This window comes from Cyprinus carpio, chromosome A8 (assembly GCF_018340385.1).
Source record: "Cyprinus carpio isolate SPL01 chromosome A8, ASM1834038v1, whole genome shotgun sequence".
Lineage (NCBI taxonomy): Eukaryota > Metazoa > Chordata > Actinopteri > Cypriniformes > Cyprinidae > Cyprinus > Cyprinus carpio.
In genome coordinates, this window is record NC_056579.1 from 25868694 (window position 1) to 25896194 (window position 27501).

At 37.3% G+C, this 27501-nt stretch overlaps 1 protein-coding gene across 7 annotated transcripts in view; it reads left to right on the top strand.

The window, feature by feature from the left end:
* nadka (NAD kinase a) overlaps nt 1-27501 on the top strand; it is a 77631-nt gene that overhangs the window by 38195 nt on the left and 11935 nt on the right. For all 7 annotated transcript variants that reach the window (XM_042762958.1, XM_042762955.1, XM_042762957.1 and 4 more), the window contains exons 5-8: nt 2098-2203; nt 7196-7281; nt 11419-11521; nt 11934-12055. In XM_042762958.1, coding sequence (XP_042618892.1) covers nt 2098-2203; nt 7196-7281; nt 11419-11521; nt 11934-12055 — 417 coding nt within the window. The remainder of the gene's footprint in view (nt 1-2097; nt 2204-7195; nt 7282-11418; nt 11522-11933; nt 12056-27501) is intronic.

Sequence of the window (27501 nt, forward strand, 5' to 3'; positions counted from 1 at the left end):
AAACACAATTGCAATGTTTTCAACTGACAGTATGGCGTTTAAAATAAAATCATCCCAAACATAGGCCTAACTGTGGGTGATGTATTTGGAGGTTGTTGCTCATGTCTCATTCAGGACAAATCCAAATTCTTCCATATTTGCAATTTATTTGAATGTTAAACTATTATTTATAATGTAAACTAGGCTTGTAGGTTACTTTACACGCATTTGCATATAGACGGAAAAGATCATCCTCTTCACATGAGAAAAAACGAACTTGGCATAACAGCAGAGTGGACCGGTATATTACGGTCTATTTAAACTGACCAGTGTAACCTGTTATATGTTTGGTTGACTGTATTTTATTTTGATAATGAATTGTGATGTAAATTTGAATTGCTGGAGTACGTGTGCGCGAGGCGCCAGTGCGATTGAAACAGCTGAGACATAAAAAAAAGAAAAAAAAACCTTTTGGAGTAAGATAAAATCCGCAAAAGTGTTTACTTTCATTTGTGCACACTCACAATAAAAACAGAAGATTTATGCTCTTGTAAAATAAAGCAAACAAACAGAATGCACGTTGTCATCCTTTTTTTTTTTTAGATGAACTTATGGAGCGCCGTCACACTTCTGTTTTAAATTCATTATCTTAAATAGCTAATTAAGTCAGATATATTTCGCTTTTTTATTTTTATTTTTATTTAAACAAATTGTTATTTTTATGTTATAGGCCTATTTCTTATATAGGCTATATATTTTCCTTAAAGCATCCCATTTTGTCCCAGGGCTTGAAAACCTGTGCTCTAGGCTAGTGAGGTCCATGCAGAAACTTGTGAACGATGCTCGGCATCACCGTTTAGTGACATCATTGAATGCTCCAGGAAAAAGTATTGTCTTTATTGGTCAAAGCGCGTTTTAATTGCCGTTTTGAATCCAGCATTTATTTATTTACAAATTATAAGCTCTGATTATGACAAGTGTGGTATAAAAGCTTTGTTTATTAGAGGAATAATTGATTTGCTGGAAAATGTTACATCGCGACCAAGCTTTTGGATGCGTTCCAGCCCATAGCCGACATTTACGTGGCTCTGTTCTTGTTTGCCTGTTGGTCACAAATTTCCATAAATTCAGTAACATTTAGGCATTGTTTCTTTTCCTAAATCATCACCATCTAACCCTCTAATTTCGCAGGTTTATTTTATTGTCTTTCACTTTTAATCACTGTTTTCACATCTCTTTCTGTGGCAAACATGTGGGAAGGGAAATAAAAGATTTCATGAATTAAGAATTCGTTCGATTTATTAATTTGTTCCCTTCAGTTAAATCATGGGTTAAGGAACAAATTAATGAAACATGGACAGTTGCCACCAATTAATAAGTCGTAGGAACGAATTAACAAGTTGATAGCCTTTCTGTCCTGTGTCGCAGCCCTGCAAAGCGCACGATATGAAACAATTATCTGGGGAAATGACTTAGTTACTACATTTCTATTGCTTTCCATGTTTAATAACTTTTTGTTGTTTCTATTTTAATGTACTTTTAAAGTTTAAATCACATTAAGAGCTTAATTTGTACATTATGAATGAATGATGATGCATTTATATATGGTCAACGTCACAGGCGCTCGCACTTGTTTTGCGCATGAGCTGCATGCAGCCCAAAATCAATTGCATCTCTTATCGACAATTAATCGATCATCGATTAATCATTGACATCCCTAGTTTCACGTGACTGGGTTGAATTTATCTCCACAACCTAAGAAGCATTCTAAGAAGCATGCCTGCAGGGTGCATTGTGTCAGCACTTGATGAATTGCGTGCTACTGTGTAGCATGCACATTCTTAAAGGCCACATCTGTATGTGATATTTTTTTTTTGAAGAACACACATTTGAATTAATGAGTAAGATATTTGTGGTTCAGGGTTTAGTATACTGTATTAATATGAGTCTTTGGTATGTCACTAATTGCATTAACATGCTTTCTTTGAAAATGATTTTACTAAAGTGTTCTTCAATTCAAAACCTCAGTTTAGTGATATTAAATCATAATGTTTCCTGAGTTATGTTCATATTTGCTCTGTTGACATTGTCTTTGTTCTCTGCTTTAATGGTTTTCAGCAAAAAAATATGATTGTCTATGTGGAGAGAAAAATCATTGAAGATCCAGCCATTGCTATTGAGAGCTTTGTCTCTCTTAAGAAGAAAATTTGCACTTTTAGAGAAGGTGAGGCATTATCCAAAATATACTTTGTTACATTTTGGAACCATTTTTCAAAAGTTAGCATCTTCAAATTGCAATTGTTATGTAAATGAACTGCCAAAACATATGAGAAGCTTTCCATTTTTAGTTACCCCTAAGTTGCCCCTTAAACACCCCCTTAGTTGCTTACTGGTACTACAAGTTTACTTTATGGACAAAAGTATTGGGACACACATCTTAATTAATTATTAAATTTAGGTTTTAATCAGACCCATTGCCACAAGTGTATAGAATCACGTAGCAATGCAGTTCTACACTTCTACTGCACAGCATGGGTTTTCCATGGGTTGAGAAGCTTCATGCAAGTCTCACATAACATAGTGCTGGGCGGTATACCGGTTCATACCGAATACCAGTGTTTATTTTTGTTATGATATGAATTTTTAATATACCGCAATACACTTATGTCGCTTAACATTCGGAACACGGCATGCAACACTGTTTTCATTCCTGTTCAACCCACCTTTGGGATGAACAGGAATGAAAATTGTGAGCCAGGCCTTTGTCCAACATCAGTGCCTGACCTCACAAATGCTCTACTGAATGAATGGGCAAAAATTCCCAGAGAAACACTCCAAAATCTTGTGGAAAGGTTTCCCAGAGGGCTGTAGGCAGACAGTGATATATAGTGGCATGCGAAAGTTTGGGAACCCTTTGCAGAATCTGAAAATGTGAATTTTAACAAAATAAGATAGATTATACAAAATGCATGTTATTTTTTTATTTAGTACTGTCCTGAGCAAGATATTTTACATAAAAGTTGTTTACATTTAGTCCACAAGAACAAAATAGCTGAAATTATTCAAATAACCCCATTCAAAATTTTGGGAACCCTTGGTTTCTTAATACTGAGTGGTTTCATGGATGATCCACGACGTTTTTTTTTTTTTTTTTTTTTTTGGTTGTTCATGAGCCCCTTGTTTGTTCTGAACAGTTAAACAGTTAAACAGTTACACTGTTCTTCAGAAGAATCCTCCAGGTCCTGCAGTTTTCCAGCAGTGACTGTATCATTTTTAGATCCGTCTTTTCATACTAAGGACAGTTAAGTGGTTAAGAACCAAGGCTTCCTAAAATTTTGAATGGGGTTATTTATTAATTTCAGATTTTTTTTTTTCTTGTGGACTAAATGTGAACATATTTTATGTGAAATATCTTACTCAAGACAGTACTAAATAAAAAATAACATGCATTTTGTATGATCTCTCTTATTTTGTTAAAATATTTTGTTATTCACATTTTCACAGATTCTGCAAGGGGTTCCCAAACTTTCGCTTACCACTGTAGCTACAAAGGGGAGACCAACTTCATATTAATATCTATGTATTTACAGCGTTGTGTCATAAAAGTCCCAGTTGGTGTAATGGTCAGGTGTTCCCAGAGGCGAACCAAGATGAAATTGGGGGCCACAGGCAAAATTAATAGATTAGGCCCTTCTAAAAGATTTTGTTAATATATCTTCGTTACCTAGATATATGTTTATAAAAATTAAAAAAGGAGTTTTAAAAAATATATTATAGAATATATTGTTTATTTTTAAAAAAGTGCTTATTCTTTAACAAAATATCAATCTTCATCTTTATGGCAGGAGATACATTAATGTACAATACAATCTTGAAGATACAGTAAAATCTTCATATTTACAGTAACATATTGTCACCTTAAAAATGGTGCTTACGAGCTTAAACGTCAGCTTTAAAAGGTATAATTGCTGCTTTTTGTGGTGCAAATTTAGTTTGTGATGAAATGTTTTCGCCAGTTATTTTACCTACGGATCAATGCATTTCTTAGAGATTTCTGCTCATTCAAAATCGTATACAGATAAAGTAGCACTGTAAGATTACATTTGTTTGAATGCATTATTGAGAGAGCGATTGTGTGTTGTAGTACTTGTTTAAATCATACTTTCAGCTGAAAATATTTAGTATCTAGAAGGATCAAACATCCTTGGGAACTATAACTTCCTGCTCATGTCCATATAGCCATCATTGCCTTCACAGTCTTTCTGATTTGAGTGATCCTTTTAGGCTATATCAAGCTAACTAAATATGTTTAAAATGAGAAATCTTGCTAAATATGCAGTTATATTACGGGCCGATGGCATGAATTGTACTTGGGATGGAGCGGTGGTGGAGTGTTCTTGGAGCGAGTGAAAACCACGACACTCCGACTTTGAAAAAATTAGCTCCTCGCTCCAGTCAAAATCACATCACTCCACTCCTCTCTCCGCTCCCACTCCGCTCTGCCCACATACTCTGCCCGGAATAGTCGATGATTCGGTGCTTCGATTCGAGGGTGATGATTTGTATTCAATTATCAGATTCTTATATTGGTGGGGTGTTGTTTTGATTACATTTTGACTATATGGGGGAGCTCAAATGTCTGATTTCACATAGAACTACCGGTTCTCTCCCAATAAGTTAGTATACAGCCTATTATGATAAGGCTGTAAATAAGAATCTGAAAAGAAAGAAGCTTCAAGTAAATATTTTAAAGTGTGTGAATAAATCCAACCACCCCTATAGTTTTGTTTCATTTTCCATAATCCGAGACCGACAAAGGAGCATTTTGGCGGCAGGGATTTAAAACTTTAAGAAGACTCAAACTGACAGAGGCAGAAACTGGATTTTTTCGATCAGGTAGGGTACAAGTGATTTCAAAACATTTCAGCCGGTTTATATATATCGTGGATATATTATTTACCTGATATAAGATGCATTTGGTTGAGTCAAGTGCTTCATTGTAGTACTACGGTGTTTATCTCTTTAGCACGCAGCACGAACAGGACAAACAACAATACAGAATTTTAATAACTATGACTGGGACTCTCATACACATACCATTATAATGAGAACACCATTATAATAAAACGCTGTGAATTTTTAGAGTTCAGCTACCCTGTTTCTGCACATTGTTGCATGAAGAACGCGTCCACAAAATGAGTTCATTCAGAGCCGCGCAGTTTTTAATCCCATCGATTAAAAACTTGCTATCAAATGCGTCACTCTTCTGGTCATCTTCAGCGCATGTAGCTCAAAACAGAAATGCAGAACATTAATAACTATTGTTAAAAAAAAATATAATAAAATTGTGAATTGTTAGGGTTTCGCTGACATTTAGTGTTAACTATCTTTTTATTTCCCCCGTTTATATCTGCGAGGCATTTGTTACATATTTTCCCTGTGTGTTAACATCAGTAATTATGACTGTCGAATGTCTGACCACCCCCCCCCACACACACACACACATTTTCTAAAGACTTATAATAATTTAAAGCCTTTATTATTATTTTATTATATAACTCTGCCAAATTTCACTTTAAATGTTCACTTTCATTCATGAAGGTGACAAGGGAAAAAATTGTCTCCTGGTGAAAAAAAAAAAAAAACAAGACTTAAGATGATAATGACATAAAATTACCATTATTTCCAGTAGATGGCACCAGAGGATCATCTATTAGCTCAGTTGCCATTTCAACTCCCTAGTTTTTCTCACGTCTTGCTTTTGGATTTATTATAAAATGACTATGAAGTATATCAAGTGCAGGAAGTCACAAAGTCTTGTGTAATTTAAAAATAAATAAATAAATAAGCCAAGACAACAACAGCCTAGTATGGTAATTTATTTAAATACTTAACTTGTTAACTACAAATTAAGTTAATTATTAATGGTATAATAATTAAATAATGCATTAAATATTTCGTTTTTTTTTTTTTAATTCATTTAAAAATCATTAAAAAATTAATTTTTTCAAACATTGCCTAAAAAAGACACATCAAAGGAGAGCTTTAAAGGTGACATATTAAAGTGACAAAGTGTGACAAAGTGACATGAGATACAGCCAAGTATGGTGACCCATACTCAGGATTCGTGCTCTGCATTTAACCCATCCAAAGTGCACACACACAGCAGTGAACACACACCCGGAGCAGTGGGTATCATTTATGCTGCGGCGCCCGGGGAGCAGTTGGGGGTTTGGTGCCTTGCTCAAGGGCACCTCAGTCATGGTATTGCCGGCCCGAGACTCGAACCCACAACCTTAGGGTTAGGAGTCAAACTCTCTAACCATTAGGCCACAACTCTCTAACTATTATGCCCCTTTTTAAAATATGTAATGTAAGTCTCTAGTGTCCCCAGAATGTGTCTTTGAAGTTTTAGATCAAAATACTCCACAGATCATTTATTATACAAATTCTGAAAATGCCTATTTTGAGTGGAAGCAGAAACAAGCTGTTTTTCGGGCCTGTGTAATGAACTGCTGCTTGCTGTCCCCCTTTACAGAATAGAGCTGTGTCATTGCAGCTCAGACCTGCTAAAAACATCTGTTTTGGTTCTGATTATCATGTTTATCATGATGAAATCATGAGTTTTAAACCATGATGTGTTTTTTTTCTGATTTTAGTTTTTTTATTGTATGAGTTTTGAAATCATGATGAAATCATGAGTTTTAAACCATATGAGTTTAAACTTCTTATATACAGTTTTCTGAGAGCACACAGTTTTTCCCAGTAACCCTATTAGTAATGGGACATAAGATGGAATTAACAACGATAACATTTGTTTGTTATATAATTATCCTTAAGTCAATCTTATCTCCATCATTTACTGCTATCATGTTTCCTCTTTTCCTCCTCTTCTTGTTTTTTTTCCACTTCTGGCTCCCAGATGGATAAGTCCTCTTCCTGTTTAAATTAGCAAATGCACAAGTAAGGACTGTCCCAGTTTGAAAACGGCAGCCGACACATCACGAGGAAAAAGCAAGTACATCCAGCATAATGCGAAAGGGGGCAAAATGCGGGGCCCCAGGCAATTGCCTGCCTTGCCTGACCTATTGCTACACCTCTGAGTGTCCCAATGCTTTTGTCCATATAGTGTATTATAGGAAAACTATTGCAATGACTATAAAAACTGCTTAGCAATTTGTAAAACTGATGTGCAACTTCTTTACATGTTTCATAGATTATGATGATATTTCCAATTGTGTCGACTTCATCATTTGTTTGGGAGGAGATGGGACTTTGCTGTATGCTTCTTCTCTCTTCCAGGTTTGAAAATCTTTTCTAAACTGATTTAATACTGACAGAATAGTTCAAATCAAAGTGCACTGTCAAAGAAATAGAAATAACATTATAAAATATGTTTTGTTACATTTTTGTATTATCATTCGTTCACACTCGATTTTATTGCTGGAGCTAAAACACGATTTGTGCCTTCAATATCCCATGATAATAGCATGATAATAGAAAACAAATAAATAAAATTCTCAGGTTTTCAGATGCAACCGCAGTTACTTGATGACTTGTGTGAGCAAAGTATCCAAACTTTGATACTATTTGTAAAGTTCAAAGTAAATTACTAGGCCAAATGATATCAAGCTTTATTATACAGATATGTAACTTTGGAAAACCTTGGATTTTGCTCAGTGTTTGCTCATACTATGTATGGTCTCTATGTTTTAAGTAAATGCCTTACGAAGTCATCATTTATGCAGTTTGGAATTCAGCATGTATTTGAAATACAAAAATCACTGACTGACAGACAGCTGCTTTCAGTTGCTCATGTGCACTTGTGTGTGTGTGTATGTCCTCTGAAGAATTCTTGTGGCTTGCCGATTGTAAACAGAGAGGTTAAAACATCTGATATGTCAAAACAGAACTGTGCATTAGTGTGGATGCAAGCTGTTAGACCTTCAATTGTCATGTCATTAATAATAAACTGCAATAATGGTGAAAAAATTCTCGCTTTTGTTCTAGAAAATGTTGAACGCAAACCGCAGAAACGGTCTGTGGCAAGGGAAAATCGAGAAATGAAAATACGCATCCTACAGGTCGATTGCTGCAAACCAATCCTGGGCTTGAACGCATTTGATAATACATTTCTGCGTCAACATTTTCAACGGGAGCTTCTGCAGGGCCCAATTCAGATCCAAGATAGGTCGAAGGCCACTGCTTTTCTAGGGTACGATGAAGTAAGGGCTGTAAAACCACTTCCTCATCTCGGCTGGAGGGACTGACTCGATTGCATCCTTCGCCACTAGGACAGCAATCTCCACGCACAAGACAGCGGCATCCCGGACTGCCACTGAAGTCCCGAGAAATTCATTGAACTTGGGAGGTCGCCAGGTGAACTGAATCACATAGCCGAGTCGAACCGTCCGAATGAGCCAATGGGACAGGTTGGGTAGCGCAAATCACACCCCCAAACTCTGTACGAGTGGCACCAAAGGGACAGTCGACGTACCCACAGTGGTGCAGCGATGGGGAATCGTGTTTGATGGCCCAGAAAGCATTGCGTTCTGAGTCATCACAGCAAAACTCCCCGTGTTCCCGAAGGAACTGGCCAGAGGTGCGTGAAGAGGCGTTGCGTCTCCGAACTGTGACCACTTGGCCACTGGCGATAGGGGGCGTCGCGGGTGAGAATGAGGAGGCAGTGCGTCACTCATTGTCAACCCACAAGCCTTGCAACTTGGAGGAAAGGGAAATTGCTCTTTTATTGAAAATGTGGGTACCGCTGGCCGTTGGACCAATGGCAGAACAAAAAGAAAAGAAAACTGAGTATTCTCCACCCGGCCCTCCTCCGGGGGAAGGAGTGACACTGTCTCCGCCACCTCCACCTCACGATGGAATGGTGGCAGCTGGAGGATTATGTCGGGGCAAGATGTGTTGAATGGCCTCAGTCTGCTTTTGCACCACCGAGAACTGCCGGGAAAGGCCTCGACAGTGTTACCGAACAGGCACGCCTGGGAGATGGGAGCATCGAGAAAACAAACTTTGTGTGTCTTGATATCAAAGTTTTTTTTTAGCGCCTTGGCTTGATGTACCTGCAGGATAGCCATGGCATGCAGAGCAGAGGCAGCTTGGCCCGTAGCACTGTAAGGTTTGGCAGCTAGAGCCGCTGACAGCTTACAGGCTTTAGACGGGAGACGCGGATGAAACCTCTAAGTGGCAACGTTTTGAGGGCACAAGTGCACCGCAACCGCTCTCTACACCTGGGGAATGTCCACATACCCCCTTGCTACCCCGCCATCGAGGGTGGTGAGGATGGAAGAGGGAGACGAGCAGCTTCTGGCCGTAAAAGGGGCCATCTACGACTTTGTCACCTCTTCATGCACCTCTGGGAAGACAGGAACCGGAGCAGAACACGGTTGTGAGCCACGCTCCGTGCCGAGAAACTAATCATCCAGCCGCGAGTGCTCAGGGCTGGGCGATGTAGTCACCTCCAGCCCAATGCTCATGGCTGCCCGGGCAAGCATGGTCGACAGTTATGGGACAGATTTGGCAGCAGCGACAACACCCGAGGGGGGCAGCTCTGCCGAATCCTCATCCTCAGAGACCGATAGCCCATCCACCGATGCTGCAATCGACAATTGATCTTCGGGCGATGCACCAAAAGACAAGCTGGGACCGCCGCGAGAAGGCACAGCAGACCACTCTGCCGCCACCCATCCCGGTTTCCCTGGCTCGAGCATGCTCATACACCCACAACAGACGCATGAGTCATCCACGAGTGCCGCTTCAGCGTGTTGGATGCCCAGACACTGAAGACAACGCTCGTGAGCGTCAACCGAGGATAGGAAATGACCGCATCCAGAAGGACATGGACAAAACAGCATCTTGAAAAAGACGTAAATCGTCGTGATTTGCTCTTTTAGGAAAAACAGCTCTTTCAGCTGAAGCGCCCAGGGGAATCACTGCTGCAGGGACACCACTGTACTGCGCCGTCACACCAACCAGGAACAGCTCTTCATGAACAGAATGATGAATGGCTTTGTAGCAAATATAGAACATCGACTCCTCGGCTCCGAAGCAAAAATCTGAATGAGTGGATGCACGCTGTCACCTTATATACCCGCAGGCTCAGGGAGTGGCTCAGCATGCAAAATCCACTAGCCAATTTTCATTGCCGTTTTCTCTTAAACTCATTGGCCTCCCAAGTGAGACCCCATATGTTGTTCGACGTAACTCGTAGTGACCGACAGATAGGGAACAGCACCATGCTGCCCTCCAGTGCTGCGTCATCAGTGCTTTCACAAGGACACTCTTGTGCCATCCATTGTTGATTTAATTTTTTTCAGACTCTAAGTGTTTACCTTCAATTTTTACTTTCATGCAGTGTTTCTCTTGTGGGAGTTACATGTAGGGGGTTGTGTAAAATCCAAAAGCTTGCTGTATGATCTCTTTTGATTTTCTTAGATTTCTGTCTTCCACTCTGGACTCTGAGAAGCTCGGCAGCAGACTGGATGGCCTGTGCCTTTGATTTGGCCTTTGTGCTACTAAACATTTGTTGTTCTACATGCTTATGATTAATTCTGCTTGTCAGCTTCACCAAATGCCATTTCAGGTGACAGCAGTTGAGCAGTGCATTTAGAGGAATGTGCCATGTTACACGAGTACTTTGTACTCAAAATAATTGCAATAGTTGTACCCCTATATATACTGCTATACGAAGTCATGTCCATTGTGTTCCTTGTTTGCAGTTCAGCTATGATTTTGACTGAGGGTTCTCTCCACTCTGTTCTCTGGAGTAGGCCTTCAGAGCACTGATGTTGTGTCTCATTCACATGATGAGCACCCCCACTCCCTCCCCCAAGCTATAGATTGTCTATCTGCAGAGTTCTACACTTCTTTGAATATTTCTGTTGTAATAAAGCTGTCTGCACTGCAGAGTTAAACTGATATTTATAGAGTTCAGAACTTAGTCAGTGAGCTTGTGATGTAAACTCAGAGAATTGTTCCCTTTGTTTCTTCATGTTCCTCATGCACCACCATCAAAATAAAATAAAATCTGAGGTTCAGACTGCTTAAAACTCATTTATTAGGACAGGTTGAAGTTACTGACACTGAAGTCTTATGAACTAAATCTATCTAGTAAACTATGCATTTATATGCTCAACAATTATGTATTTTGCAAAAAATGTAGAAACCTTTAACACATCAGGATTTTCACTGTTTGTTATCTTTATTTTCAGTGCATTTTGAAGCCCTAGTCACTGCTCATTTGCATAAAATTAACCTTTTCTCACTTAATCACAGCATTGGGCATGCTCACTTCATGTCATTTATATTGCCAGAAATTCTGGGCTCTATTTGAAATTGAATGACTTCTAGTAGCTTTGTTGCTTCAGATTGTTTTCCATATGAACACCCCTTAAAAGCCTAAATGTACATGTGTGTATGATATAGGAGAGTGTGCCTCCTGTCATGGCCTTCCATTTGGGTTCTCTGGGATTCCTTACGCCATTTAAGTTCGACACATACCAATCTCAGGTCACCCAGGTTATAGAAGGTAAGTCATTACACTGTGAGAGGACATCTGATTATTCACAGTTTATATTTGTAACACTTTCCTCGGTTCCAGGTTGACAAAAGGGTCTGATATATTGGACTGTTCAATCTGGTTTAGTCTTTACACCTCTGCAGCTGTATTGTGTTTGGAAGTATCAATTTATAAGAATGTTATTGCTCTTGTGTAACAGATAGTGAGGTAAAGGGCAGATATTTCTTTTCATGAAAACTGTAGTTGTATTTCAAAATCTAGCTAGTTGCCTGCCTAGACAGTTTACACAAGGTAGCCCAAAGGCTATTTCAAAAAGTATGCAGCAGCATTTTGCAGTTATTTACCTTGTATCCAGGATATTGAATTTGAGAAAAATGAATATATTCAATGAATATATATATTCATATTGTTCTTTTTGTAGGAAATGCCGCAGTAATTCTACGCAGTCGCCTAGAAGTGAAGGTAATGAAAAAAAATAGAGAGAAGGAATCTGTGGAGGAAATCAGTTTGGTCACTAATGGAGACAAAACTATGCATTATCAAGTGAGTACCAGAGCCTTATTGCTCATTGTTGACTTTTTTTTGACAGGTTTTGTTTCGTTTTGCTTTTGTTTTTTCATTTCTGTAATGTCATTACAGTAAATGCATTACATATTGGTTTTCAATAATGTGTTTAATTTTAATTGCCCTTTCGTTAGGCAGACCGGTAAGCCATTTAGCACACTATTTAAATTTAGTGGTGATGCCACTCTCTTACTGTAGGTTTTGCAGAGCACTGGAAATGCACTGAATACTAAGGTAGATTTAAGGTTTACAACTTGGTTCACAATTAAAGTCACAAATAATGTAATGGGGAAAGATGAGGGAGAACCCCCCCCCCCCCAATAAACAATATATATTTACTGCTTAATTGGAACATATTAGAGATGAGACATCTAAATGGATGCATTATGTTGCTGCGACTAATATTTGTTATAGTAATTATGCATTAAGCAAAAATATAAATTTTTAAATCTCTTGGTGGTATTGTGCCGAAACTTTGCAACCTTTAATGGAGAAACCTAAATTTTGATATTTTAAATCTTAATGTCCATTTTGGCATCCCCTTAGGATTTGATGCGCTAAATGAATTCAACTTGAATTCTATAACTTTTTGCCAGCATAGCCTCATGATGATCTAAGCCAATTTTGGTGAAGAGCCGTCTAAGACAAGCTTAAAAAAAAAGTTTTTCCAAAACTTCAAAATGGCAGAAATTGAAACTATTGTATACATTTGACTGAGCATGAGCTCAGGAATTTTGTTTCCAAAGCATTGCAAAGATACAGCCACAAATTCAGTTTGCCATCATGCCATCAAATTAGTTAATGCTTTAAACAATAATGTTTATGATTACAAATAATAATAATAAATATAGCTGCAAGCATCAATTAAGGGGCCAAGCACAGCAGAGGTTGAATGAGGAGCAAGCATGGCAAGGAGGATCAGACCAAATGCAATGAATAATTAAATACATTTTAAGGTGATTTTACTCAAAATGCCAGAATAACCTTATATTTAGTCATTAGCAATATGATCTAATGGTTTATCACTTTTGATAAACAAATGCAATTTGTCAAATTTCTTAATGTGGTAAATGAAAACCATTTTGCCTATCAACACGAAATCTATCAGTTTTTGCCAGCATGGTCTGATGATAATCTCAGTCAAATTTGGTGAAAATCAGACCAACGGTCCAGGAGGAGTTAAAACAAGTATGGTTTCAAAGTAAATTTAAAATGGTGGACAGAAATTTCAGGTGATTATGGCATAATTGGCATACAATGTTCTTGGCATTATCCAAGCAATCTAACAAGACCAGTCAAATGACAAATGACTTTTAAGTACCTCCAGGGCATGGTCCTGAAGACACATACTTAGTTTCATGATGATATGCCACCAGTCTTGTGATTTTTGGCCAAACCGTTTAAAAGTTATTAGTAAAAATGTAAGTTTTTCATATCTTACTGTACCAAAACTGTGTAGGTACGCTCAGGTCATGGTTATTATAAAACACACCAAGTTTGGTTTGAATATGCTAAAGCATTGCAGAGATATTGCATCACATCCATTTTGTTGTGCTCTTTTGGTTCAAATTTGTTATTCGATATCAGTTCGACTAATCAAGTAATCAACTTTTTGCCAGCATGGGCTGAAGTTGATCTGAGCCAATTTTGTTGAAAACCAGACAAATGGTCTAGGACAAGTTAAAAAAAAGTAGGTTTTTCAAATAATTCAAAATTTTTATTTTAGTATGCATTCAACTCTGCATGAGCCAAGGAATCAGAGGAATAATTCTGTGCTTGGCCCCTAATAATAACAACTTTTTGCCATTTTCTAAAGATGAACTGAATAGAGTTGAGATGAAAATTGGAACAACAGTCTAGTGGGAGTTTAAAGAAATTAAAAATGGTGGACACACTCTCCTTGTTTTATAAACAGTTTACCAAAAAATGACCCAGTAATCCAAAGAGAAAAATAAAACCTGTACATTAAGCATTTTGCTAGGTTTGTCTAGAAAGTGGTTAAGACGGGGTGAGGGGGGTATGGTAGTTACATTCTCTTTAATATAACAATAATTACAAAAAACAATAAAATGTATTAATAATTAATTATCTAAGAGCTATTAGCTAAACTTACTGCAAAAATACTTTGGCTATAATGGCAAGTTTATGAGAGAATTCATTGAACCAATTGCTTTGCAAAATGATTCACTATTTCAAAGTGCTGAAACACCACATGCTGGTGATGTCTGCTGGTCAAAGCAATGTAAATGCAATGAAAACTCCGGCCAAACATGCATAAAAACAACTTTTACAAATCCATTGCAAATGTTTAATTGAAAGTGTAATGTATTAAAGGCAATTAACAAATCATCTGATGCCCTTAAATATGATGTGTCTGTATAATATTATTAGTCTTATTTTATACATTTTTAGGGCTTGTTTTGTTTGTTCTATCGATGGCTCAGCCAAAACAGGACAATAAGAGACTATTAGCTACTATTATTCCTTTTAATTATACAAATGTCTCATTAATATTATTCCTTTTAATTATACAATTGTTTTTTTAAATGTCAGGTTTTACTCTAAAATTGGTATACAATTAAAGCCATGTGTCTAAATAAGTTATGTTCCAAATTTGAAGTTTGATATGAAAAAAATTGAGGTTCCTGTGAGATTTTATTTAGGGCGTCATACCACAAACAGCCACTGGGAGCCATCAAAACTCCTTTGAATTTTGTTTAATGAATTTTTTTCCCTGGATTTCTCTGTCAATTTTACTTCAATACTCAAAATAACCACCAAATATGGAATCCTGAGACTCAGACCTTTCCAATGATATGTTTGTAGCCACGATTATAAAAAGTTTTGATTCTAAAAGACCGTAATGCATTTTGTAATTTGACCCTTGACACTGCCCACTAAGGGGGAGGAGACCGCCATAAGATTTTAAAGTACTATTTCCATGGTAACGCCACATCCGATTTCAAAATGGTTTTCACAGGATGAATCTTGGGCTTCTAAGCTTTCAAATAATATATATTTTATGATGATTCCTATAAGATTTTATAGAGAAAAAGGACAACAAAAAAAGAGCGCCAAGCGTCCCACAGGTGGGACGGTGACAGTTAAGGGGTAAAAAAAAAAAAAAAAAAAAAACGCTGGTACACTAGCAGGCCCGGCTCCACAATCAAATCACTGAGGGTGCTTCTTAAATTAGTGAGGGTTCTCTCTCTCTCTCTCTCTCTCTCTCTCTCTCTCTCTCTATATATATATATATGTGTGTGTGTGTGTGTGTACAGGTGCACCTCAATAAATTAGAATGTGGAAAAGTTAATTTATTTCAGTAATTCAACTCAAATTGTGAAACTTGGTTACTAAATAAATTCAATGCACACAGACTGAAGTAGTTTAAGTCTTTGGTTCTTTTAATTGTGATGATTTTGGCTCACATTTAACAAAAACCCACCAATTCACTGTCTCAACAAATTGGAATACTTCATAAGACCGATTAAAAAAAAAAAAAAAACTTTTTTAGTGAATTGTTGGCCTTCTGGAAAGTATGTTCATTTACTGTACATGTACTCAATACTTGGTAGAGGCTCCTTTTGCTTTAATTACTTCCTCAATTCAGCATGGCATGGAGGTGATCAGTTTGTGGCACTGCTGAGGTGTTATGGAAGCCCAGGTATCTTTGACAGTGGCCTTCAGCTCATCTGCATTTTTTGGTCTCTTGTTTCTCAGTTTCCTCTTGACAATACCCCATAGATTCTCTATGGGGTTCAGGTCTGATCAAGCACACCAACACCATGGTCATTTAACCAACTTTTGGTGCTTTTGGCAGTGTGGGCAGGTGCCAAATCCTGCTGGAAAATGAAACCAGCATCTTCAAAAAGCTGGTCAGCAGAAGGAAGCATGAAGTGCTCCAAAATTTCTTGGTAAACGGGTGCAGTGAGTTTGGTTTTCAAAAAAACACAATGGACCAACACCAGCAGATGACATTGCTCACCAAATCATCATAGACTGTGGAAACATAACACTGGACTTCAAGCAACTTGGGCTATGAGCTTCTCCCTTCCTCCAGACTCTAGGATCTTGGTTTCCAAATGAAATACAACACTTGCTCTCATCTGAAAAGAGGACTTTGGACCACTGGGCAACAGTCCAGTTCTTCTTCTTCTTAGCCCAGGTAAGATGCCTCAGGAGTGGCTTAACAAGAGGAATATGACAACTGTAGCCAAATTCCTTGACACATCTGTGTGTGGTGGCTATTGATGCCTTGACCCCAGCCTCAGTCCATTCCTTATGAAGTTCACTCAAATTCTTGAATCGATTTTGCTTGACAATCCTCATAAGGCTGCGGTTCTCTCAGTTGGCTGTGGTTCTTTTTCTTCCACACTTTTTCCTTCCACTCAGCTTTCTGTTAACATTCTTGGATACAGCCAGCTTCTTTGGCAATGAATGTTTGTGGCTTACCCACCTTGTCTTCTGGACAACTGTCATATCAGCAGTCTTCCCCATGATTGTGTAGCCTATTGAACCAAACTGAGAGACCATTTTGAAGGCTCAGGAAACTTTTGCAGGTGTTTTGAGTTGATTAGCTGATTGGTATGTCACCATATTCTAATTTGTTGAGATGAATTGGTGGGGTTTTGTTAAATGTGAGCCAAAATCATCACAATTAAAAGAACCAAAGACTTAAACTACTTCAGTCACGATTTTCACAATTTGAGTAGAATTACTGAAATTAACTTTTCCACGACATTCTAATTTATTGAGATGCACCTGTATTTATGTAAACGCCATCCATTGCTATGGTACAAAGAGCACTCTCTTGTAATCACTTATCTTAGTTCATTGCAACCTCACAAAGTTAGGTTATAATCAGTGAAGTTCTTAATGCCGCACAATGAATCTTTTATTTAAATTGCATCTACACGTTGTTGTAATGAGATGGTTTGTGCTGAACACAACACCTGAACAAAAACTCAAGTGTCCTGAGCAGTGAGTGGATTTTAACTTAAAAGCCTTTTGACTGTTTATTGTATTCAAGAAATCAACAGATATGTCTGTGATTGGCTACATTGCTCAAAGGTGCACAATCACATTGAATAGAAACCAGTCTCCAGACATAACACACTAAATAGTTTACCAAATTTGCAATGAAATGCCATTATTACAGCTTTAACTGAGGGTGCTATTAATTTCATTTGAGCACTCTCTAGCATCCCCATTGGGCCTGTACACTATAGTGTTACATTTGTTAAAAAGAAAGTATTGATTTTATACTAAACATCTTGCACTTATATAAGTCTTTGAAAATGTGCTGTATATACAATGCTGGGCATTGAAGATAAATTTAAACTATTAACCCATGATATTCTGAAATGTTTAATACTATTTAAATGATAGTTTTAGTTTTTACATTATTAGTAAAAGTTTAAAGATTTTCCTAAAATAAAATTGAATACATCTTAAGACAAAGCTTACTTTATTATCTCAATGAGACATATAAGAAAATCACTGCTTGGTATACTGAGAGTAGAATAACCTGTCAGAGCCTTTTGGGCAGCACATCGATGTGAAGGCACTGCACCTCAGACTGCATGAGTTTGAGTCCAAGATAAAGGTATTTTTCGTGCGTACATGCTGCTTATTACACACACAGGAATGCACAGCAGCACACAAACATGCCAAATATTAAAAATAAAAGGATTATAATGTAAAATAATATTATTGTGTAGGCTAAATATAATATAAATATGTCTACATGTCATGATGGATATCATCGCATGTATCAGAATTATGCTACCTATTTGCTCGCGCAAAAGAAGCTCCGTTTCCTTTCTGGGGACGCGTTCAGTCTTTGCGCTTTCAAATTTCGCCATTTAAATAGCAAATCCGTCATGGCACGAGCGCAACTGGCTCTTAAAGGGAATGGGAGATGACACCCATTACTCATTAAGAGAATAGGGACAACCTGTTTAGACCATGTGCCCGGACGCGCTGACCATTTTCTCCTCCTTAAACTAGCAAAAGTGGATTCGGACACCATGTGCCCATGTGCTTAGATCATTAAAATAAGGCCCTAAAGATGAAAAATCCCAATGTAATCAAGAAAAATAGAAAGAGCAACCACTAAGCAGTAAAACATTTATCTAAGAGTCTTGAAAGAGATTATAGCAAGACAATAAAGAGATCTGAGATGTTTATCACAGTCCATTCTCATTTTGTCCTTTCTCTCAGAACATTCTCATGTCTCAGTTGTCTACTTTTATTTCTACTATGGAATTTTAGGAAAAACATCTGAGACACTGTTGATACTAAAATGAGAAATACATGAGAATCACAACTAAGTCTCCTGAGTTTAGAAAGTGCAAACTCTGAGCAATAAACTATTCCTATAATGGAGTCTTGATCGAGATTGCAGCAATACAATAAAGAGATATTCTGTGTTTTTCCAACACATGTTTTGGCTTTTTTTTTTTTCTCAAATATTTCTCAAGTCTCATTTATGTCTACTTCTGTTTCTCCAAAGGAATTTTAGGGGAAACATCTGAAATGCTGTTGAAACTAAAATGAGCGATATATGAGAATCTCATCTAAGTATCCTGAGCATAGGAAGAGCAACCAACGAGCAATACATTTTTCCTCTGGTTAATCTAATTATTTGTGCACATGTAAACAGTCATAGTGATAATCACAGGACAAAATAAATGTCAAAATATATGTGCATTAAATTTCAGAAGCACCCTCAGTGATTTGATTTTGGAACTAGGCTTATATTAAATAACTCAGAGCCCATCAGCATTAACAGTAGCTGCTGCTCAGTCTACATGTGTGACTCTCCTATTTTCTTTTTCTCAGTAAAGCACAAAAAAGCAGCCTCCTTTAATAAAAAAATGACCTAAATTATCGTGCTTTGGGTGGGAGATAGTATTCTCAGAACAACTGCTCAAAAATAAAATAATTATATATACATTTACATTTAATCATTTAGCAGACTCTTTTATCCAAAGCGACTTACAAATGAGAACAATAGAAGCAATCAGACCAACGAGAGAACAACAACACTATACAAGTGCCATGACAAGTCTCAGTTAGTCTAGCACAGAACCCGTGGCAAGGGTTTATTTTATTTTAACTTTTTTTTCTTCCCAAGAATAGGATAGACAAGAAAAGGTAAGTGCTAGTATTAGTTGGTCAAGTGCTGGCGAAAAAGATGAGTCTTTAGATGTTTTTCGAAAACGAGTAAAGACTCGGATGTTTGAATTAGGAGGACATTCCACCAGCCGGGCACAGTCCAGGAAAAGGTCCGTGAGAGTGATTTTGAACCTCTTTGGGATGGCACCACAAGGTGCCGTTCACTTGCAGAATGGAAGCTTCTGGAGGGCACATAAGTTTGACTTTTTTTTGGCTCATTGAAGACAACCTTTGCTGCTGCATTCTGGATCAGTTGAAGAGGCTTGATAGTATATGCAGGAAGGCCCCCCAGGAGAGCATTACAATAGTCCAGTCTGGAGAGAACAAGAGCTTGGACAAGAAGTTGGGTGGCTTGCTCTGATATGAAGGGTCTAATCTTCCTAATGTTGTATAGGGCAAATCTGTAGGACCGGGTCATTGTAGCAATATGGTCTGTGAAGCTTAACTGATGATCCATCACAACTCCTAGGTTTCTGGCTGTCCTGGAAGGAATTATGGTTGACGAACCCAGCTGTATATAATATGGTATATTTTATCACCTATATGCCAATGACATTCAGATTTATTTACCGATTGGAGCTGGAGGATCAAGCCCTAATTTATCCCTGGTTGCTTGTTTAACCATCTGAAGTCGATTAACGCGTATACGCGTTTTGGGGTATTTTCTCCTGATAACCCCGAAAAGAACTTAAATTACACTTTCAGTTTTGATCGTACAGATAAGAGCAATACATCAATCGAATCTGTAAAGGGTCTACTTTTTTTTGTATACAGACATAATAACAACAAAACTTTGTGCACTTATAAAATAAAGATAACAAACAAGGAGTGCTGTCTGCATCCTTTGTCTGAGCTGATCTTCAGTTACAAACGCCTCATTAAAATGAACTGTAACTCAGTGAATACTCAACAGAGAGACATGAGAGAGATATGTATAGAAAGCCTGACATGTCTACTTTTAAACTAAACAAGTGCTGCCGAAAACAAATATTCTGAGATAAAGTAATCCATATGAAAACAACGCGATGTCCGTTTTTCACGTCTCGCTTCATTATCTTCTAATGTGACCACGCCCCCCGCGCCGAGCGCGCTTTTGAGATTCAAATGTTTCACTGAAGCGCGCGGAAATACACCCACACAACAGAAGACAACGCAGCGAGATTGTTCTTCAAGTTTTTTTATTTTACTGTTTGCTTCGCGATGAGAGGAATAAGACATAAATCACCCCAAAAAGATGTGATGTGGTTGAGGATTTGAGATTTGGATTTCCTCAAACTTGAGCATTTATTTATATACGTGTACTAGTTTTCACATAACGTGTAAACATTTTACTAGTTAGACTATTTCCAAAGACTTTTTCCAAACTATAATTCCTGACTAAATGTATAATCAAGTGAAATATTATGAAGTTAATAACAATATACACTACTATACCATTCAAAAGCTTGATGTAAATAATATAAATATACCAATAAATGTAACTGTAACAAATGTAATAAACAATGCTGTTCTTTCAATTTATCCCCCCTAAAAAACCTGAAAAAAATATTCTCAGCTCTTTTCTACATTAATAATAATAATAATAATAATAATAATGATAATAATAAAAATAAATGTTTTTTGTAGAAAATAAGATTGTTAAAAGGTTTTCTGAATGATTGTGTGACTGGAGTAATGATGCAAAAAATTCAGTTTGAAAGTCAGCTTTGATTGTTCCTAATAAACTGTTTAACTGCACTCACAAGTGGATATTAAATTATGTTGTGGGATAATTAAATATATTCTTAATAAACTACAAACATAAAATTATATACTTTTATTTTTTTCTCACATTCTTTCTTGTAAGTCATCCCTCAGAGTGGCACAGTTGAATGAGAGCCTCATTATGCAGCTCATTATGCAGGTCTTTGTCTTCTCAGGTGTGAATTCATGATAGTTGATGCCTACTCACATATGACTTTTACCAACAAAAAGTGTCTTAGAAAATTTAAATCAATATATTGTTTTCTGTAAGTGAGTAAAACAAGATGATTTTCACATCATTTATAAAAAAAAAATTCTAGGCTATAAGCTCCAGTTCTCAAAAGTCCCGGGAACCAATTTTCTGTATGTGTTTTATTGCCTTATTCAAGTGATTTAACATTTTTAGTTTTTCACTAACCACGCATAACATTTATTTTCTCAAAAACACAATCATGTACAGTCGTGGTCAAAAGTTTTGAGAATTACATAAATATTGGAAATTGGAAAAGTTGCTGCTTAAGTTTTTATAATAGCAATTTGCATATACTCCAGAATGTTATGAAGAGTGATCAGATGAATTGCATAGTCCTTCTTTGCCATGAAAATTAACTTAATCCCAAAAAAACCTTTCCACTGCATTTCATTGCTGTCATTTAAGGACCTGCTGAGATCATTTCAGTAATCATCTTGTTAACTCAGGTGAGAATGTTGACGAGCACAAGGCTGGAGATCATTATGTCAGGCTGACTGGGTTAGAATGGCAGACTTGACATGTTAAAAGGAGGGTGATGCTTGAAATCATTGTTCTTCCATTGTTAACCATGGTGACCTGCAAAGAAACGCGTGCAGCCATCATTGCGTTGCATAAAAATGGCTTCACAGGCAAGGATATTGTGGCTACTAAGATTGCACCTAAATCAACAATTTATAGGTTCATCAAGAACTTCAAGGAAAGAGGTTCAATTCTTGTAAAAAGGCTTCAGGGCGTCCAAGAAAGTCCAGCAAGCGCCAGGATGGTCTCCTAAAGAGGATTCAGCTGCGGGATCGGAGTGCCACCAGTGCAAAGCTTGCTCAGGAATGGCAGCAGGCAGGTGTGAGCGCATCTGCACGCACAGTGAGGCGAAGACTTTTGGAAGATGGCCTGGTGTCAAGAAGGGCAGCAAAGAAGCCACTTCTCTCCAAAAAAAAACATCAGGGACAGACTGATCTTCTGCAGAAAGTATAGTGAATGGACTGCTGAGGACTGGAGCAAAGTCATATTCTCCGATGAAGCCCCTTTCCGATTGTTTGGGGCATCTGGAAAAAGGCTTGTCCGGAGAAGAAAAGGTGAGAGCTACCATTAGTCCTGTGTCATGCCAACAGTAAAGCATCCTGACACCATTCATGTGTGGGGTTGCTTCTCATCCAAGGGAGTGGGCTCACTCACAATTCTGCCCAAAAACACAGCCATGAATAAAGAATGGTACCAAAACACCCTCCAACAGCAACTTCTTCCAACAACCCAACAACAGTTTGGTGAAGAACAATGCATTTTCCAGCAATGTTGAAATTTTGGGTCCATGGCCTGGAAACTCCCCAGATCTTAATCCCATTGAGAACTTGTGGTCAATCCTCAAGAGGTGGGTGGACAAACAAAAAACCCACTAATTCTGACAAACTCCAAGAAGTTATTATGAAAGAATGGGTTGCTATCAGTCAGGATTTGGCCCAGAAGTTGATTGAGAGCATGCCCAGTCGAATTGCAGAGGTCCTGAAAAAGAAGGGCCAACACTGCAAATACTGACTCTTTGCTTAAATGTCATGTAATTGTCGATAAAAGCCTTTGAAACATACGAAGTGCTTGTAGTTATATTTCAGTACATCACAGAAACAAATGAAACAAAGATCTAAAAGCAGTTTAGCAGCAAACTTTTTGAAAACTAATATTTATGTAATTCTCAAAACTTTTGGCCACGACTGTACATACATGCTGCTCACATATTATTATAGCCCAGTTTGTGCTGATTACAGTGAGATTAGACTTTAGCCATTTAAATATTTATAAGATACTGAAAAAAGCACAAATGTCAGGGCATGACAAAACTTCTCCAGGCCCCAAAAATACCCTTAGACTCCAGAGGGTTAAAGGAGGTGATCAGTTGGTTACAGCAAAACTGTTTGCAGTTAAATGCCAGCAAGTCTGAAGTCATGGTGTTTGGGATGAAGAAGGATGACAGTGGTTTAGCCGACTTTCTAGGTATATGGGAAACATACGTTCAGCCTAAAATAAGAAATTTAGGTGTAATTTTTGACTCTGCTCTTATGTTTGACCATCAGGTTAAAAATGTTGTAAAAAATTGTTTTTATCAGTTAAGGACTATTGCGAAAATGAAATCTTTTTTGTCTGTTCCTGATCTGGAAACAGTGATTCACACATTTATCTCTACACGCTTGGATTACTGTAATGCTTTATATGTAGGAATTAGTCAATCTCTTATCTCAAGATTGGAGCTGGTGCAAAACGTGGCAGCGAGGCTCCTGACTGGTATTAAGAAAAGGGAGTATATTACACCTGTTTTGAAAAGGCTTCATTGGCTCCCTGTGAAATATCGGAGACAGTATAAGGTTTTGTTATATGTTTGTAAAGCTGTTCACGAGTTTAATTGTTTACTGCTCTTTGTTCCAAGAACTCGTTTTAAAACTAAAGGGGATCGAGCTTTCTCTGTCGTTGGACCTAGACTGTGGAATGCTCTTCCCCCTGATATAAGATCTGCACCGTCAGTTGATGTTTTTAAAACTTGTGTGAAAACGTATTTGTATTCGGTTTCTTTTAATTCTTGACTTTGTCATTCTATATTTTATTTATTTTTTTTTTTCTTGACGTTTCCTTGCTTTTAGATGTACAGTCCTTTGGTCTACGTTGTAGTAGAAAGGGCTATATAAATAAACGAGACTTGAGACTTGAGACTTGACTATATAGTAGCTGTGATGTAACGATGGGTTAGCTGGAACCACCAGCAGTTCTGTCTTAGTAAGGTTGAGCTGAAGGTGATGGTCATTCATCCAGCTAGAAATGTCACTCAGACAGGCTGCAATGCGAGCAGCTACCGTCGGATCATCTGGTTGGAATGAGAAGTAGAGTTGAGTGTCATCAGCATAGCAGTGATAGGAGAAGCCATGCTTCTGAATGACAGATCCTAATGACATCATGTAGATGGAGAAGAGAAGTGGTCCAAGTACTGAGCCTTGAGGAACCCCAGTAGCAAGAAGTTGTGACTTAGAAACTTCACCCCTCCAAGACACTCTGAAGGATCTATCTGAGAGGTAGGACTTAAACCACAGGAGTGCGGTTCCAGAGATGCCCATCTTTCTGAGGGTGGACAGTGGAATCTGGTAATTAACTGTGTCAAAAGCAGCAGACAGATCCAGCAAGATGAGTACCAAGGATTTGGAAGCTGCTCTTGCCAGTCGCAGGGCTTCAGTAACAGAGAGCAGGGCAGTCTCAGTTGAGTGGCCACTTTTGAAGCCAGATTGGTTGCTGTCCAGGAGGTTGTTCTGTACAAGAAACATAGAGAGTTGGTTGAACACAACTCGCTCAAGTGTCTCTGCAATGAATGGAAGAAGGGATATCGGTCTGTATTTTTCTAGAAGTGATGGATTTGGAGATGGTTTCTTACTTAAGTATTATTTTTCTATTTTTACCCAAAATGAGACAATGTGAGCATTATGGAGCAGGGTTAACCCTAACCCTAACACTCATGTACTTTTATGTCTGTTTCACAAGTGAGACCCAGGAAATCCCTTATATGGACAAATGCATCAGATATCACTACAGCTGAAGAACATGCAGATAGAGATGCACTGACTGATGAAATGTGGAAGACAATAAAAACACAATTGCCATACAACGCTAATGGACATAGCTTGTATCACAGTAAAGTTTTTTATAAAGAGTATTTTCTGTCTCACTGTGATAAGAAGCAACATGGAACCACAGAAGCTAACTGTTTCAAACACGACTGATATTATATAATGATTTTGGAGCAAAACATGATATTAGTCTCATAAATTGTCAAGTTTGATGCTATGTTAAGCAAACATACTACCTATCCCTGTTGCCAGGAGCAACTGTTTTATAACTATTCTTGTCAATTCCTAATTTTGATTCCAATAACATAAATAATAATAATAATAAATAAATAATTGAAAAATCTAAGATATCATTCACATTTATTCTAACTCTTATTGCTTAATATTTTCTTTTTAGCTGAATTACCATGAATAAAAATCAACAGGCTAAAGAACACATACAAAAATGTGTGTGCAGCAGCGAAAACTCAAACTTTTGACTTTTGTCTAATTGAGAGGCTTTATTTTAATGTATTTAATCCAATTAAAATGTATGTATTTTAATTTGTATTCTATAATATTTTTTTCTGTATTTTCTTAATGACAATTTTAGGATTGGTTTATACAAACACATAAGAAGGCATAATAGTTTCTGTACTGTATTAAATGTCAATTAGAACTGGATTATTCATATATTATATTTATTACCTCGAAATGACCTGGAATTACCTTTTTAGCTACAGCAATAGTGGGATGACTTTGTCCATATTAGGGATTTCCTGTACGTCATAAGTTATTACTTCTACAAGGCCGTTTTGGACTTTCTGCGCAAGAGCACCCTCCGGCTTCGAGTATGAATGAAACATGCACTGCATGAGAGTGTTAAGCGCTCCGTAATGTCCATATCATCTTGTTTTGGATATGAATAAATCGTCCGGTCATACATAGACTATCCTGTTTATATGCCCATGTGCTCACACACCCAAAGCACGTACACAGAAAAAGTGATTTTAAATGCATCTGATTGACCGATAAATCATTGGTTGATCTATCAGCCAGATGCACATAAAAAGGAAGGCGAAAAAAGAGGGCAATTTTTACCATTTAACTAAACTATGTGCATGTATTTTAGACACATACATTGTTCTTGCTCCATACATGCAATAACTGCATCCTTCCATCAACCGAGTATAATATCGATGGTATGACCCATTTCAGGAGCTGACAAAATTCCAATTTAAAATCAGAGCACAGCTCACATTCACTAAAATACTGAAACGCTAATGATGCTGATTCAAAATGACAGGTGATTGACAGTCAAAGTACAGTGTGGTTTGAACGGCTCGCCCAACAGCTGGGCTCCACCCCAGGAGTTTGAAAAGTGCCCGTCAAATGCTGGCTCGCTCTTCTCCATCGTCACCACTTTTTTTATTTTATTTTATTTTTTTGTACTTTTGGTGAAAAATAAATGTAGCAAAGTTGAATAATTTAGTTTTATTCTACTCAAGTAAAACACCACAATTTAATTTTATTCTAGAGAGTGTAGAAAATGTTGTAATGTAGTGTTGTGATGGTATTTGTAATTTTTTGTTTTACACCTCTAAAATTTGATTGTTTGTCAAGGAGTGATCGTGCTTCAATATGTCTTTTTCTAATTGAGATAATGCTTCTCTCCTTACCTTATTTTTATGTGCTACATGTGACATAATATGCCCTCTCATATAAGGCTTAAAGGCTTCCCAAATATTAGAATGAGAAGAGGAATTCAAGTTTGTTTTTATCACAATCATCAGTGTTATTATTTATAAAAGTAATAAATTCTGGGTCTTTCAACAGATAGCCCCTGAATCTCCATCAATAGAGGCAGATTCAGGTGGACCCACATCTAATTCCATCTTTATGGGATTATCTTTGGAAAGAGTAGCAGCTAGATAGGGGCAAGCTTTGACTTTTGACAAATTTATTTGTGATATGGTCTCAGAAACATATCAGTTCTTGAATGGGTTTTATGGACACTAGAATAAAATGAGTAATCTTTTAGATTTGGATGAACCATGTATCACTTAGGCCTAATTCTTTCATTCCTTGGAGCTACTGCTGATTTAGCTAATGAAAGAGATTTGGGTGAAGAACGGTCAATTGATGGATTTAGAATCAAATTAAAGTCACCTCCTACAATACACTGGCCTTCAATTGTGGCAAGCTTCATTGTTAAATAAAAATATGTGGGGTCATCTATGTTGGGGCCATACAAAGGCACAAGTGTGAATTTATGTGAATTTATTTATACTTTTCTTTCTCGATGGTGTTTAACCTGAATCTCAGCTTCTTGTAAATAAGCAATGCTACTCTTCTTGCCTTAGATGAAAAATTAGGAATAAAAAATGTGGCCCACCCAGTCTCTTCGTAAATTCATATGTTCAAGATCAGTGAGATGGGTCTCTTGAATAAATTATTGTTTTTAACTGTTTTGACTTTCTTTCTCTTAATTGGGGAATTAATTTCTCTAACATTTAGTGAAATACAATTCAAGAGACCTGAATTGTTACACATTATTACATTAATATGGACATGTATTTAAAAAACAAATAAGAAAAAATGAGGTAATGATTCTGGACATTAATTGTGATATTATAATTACTAGGTTTGGTTAGACAATGCAAGACAAATAGTAC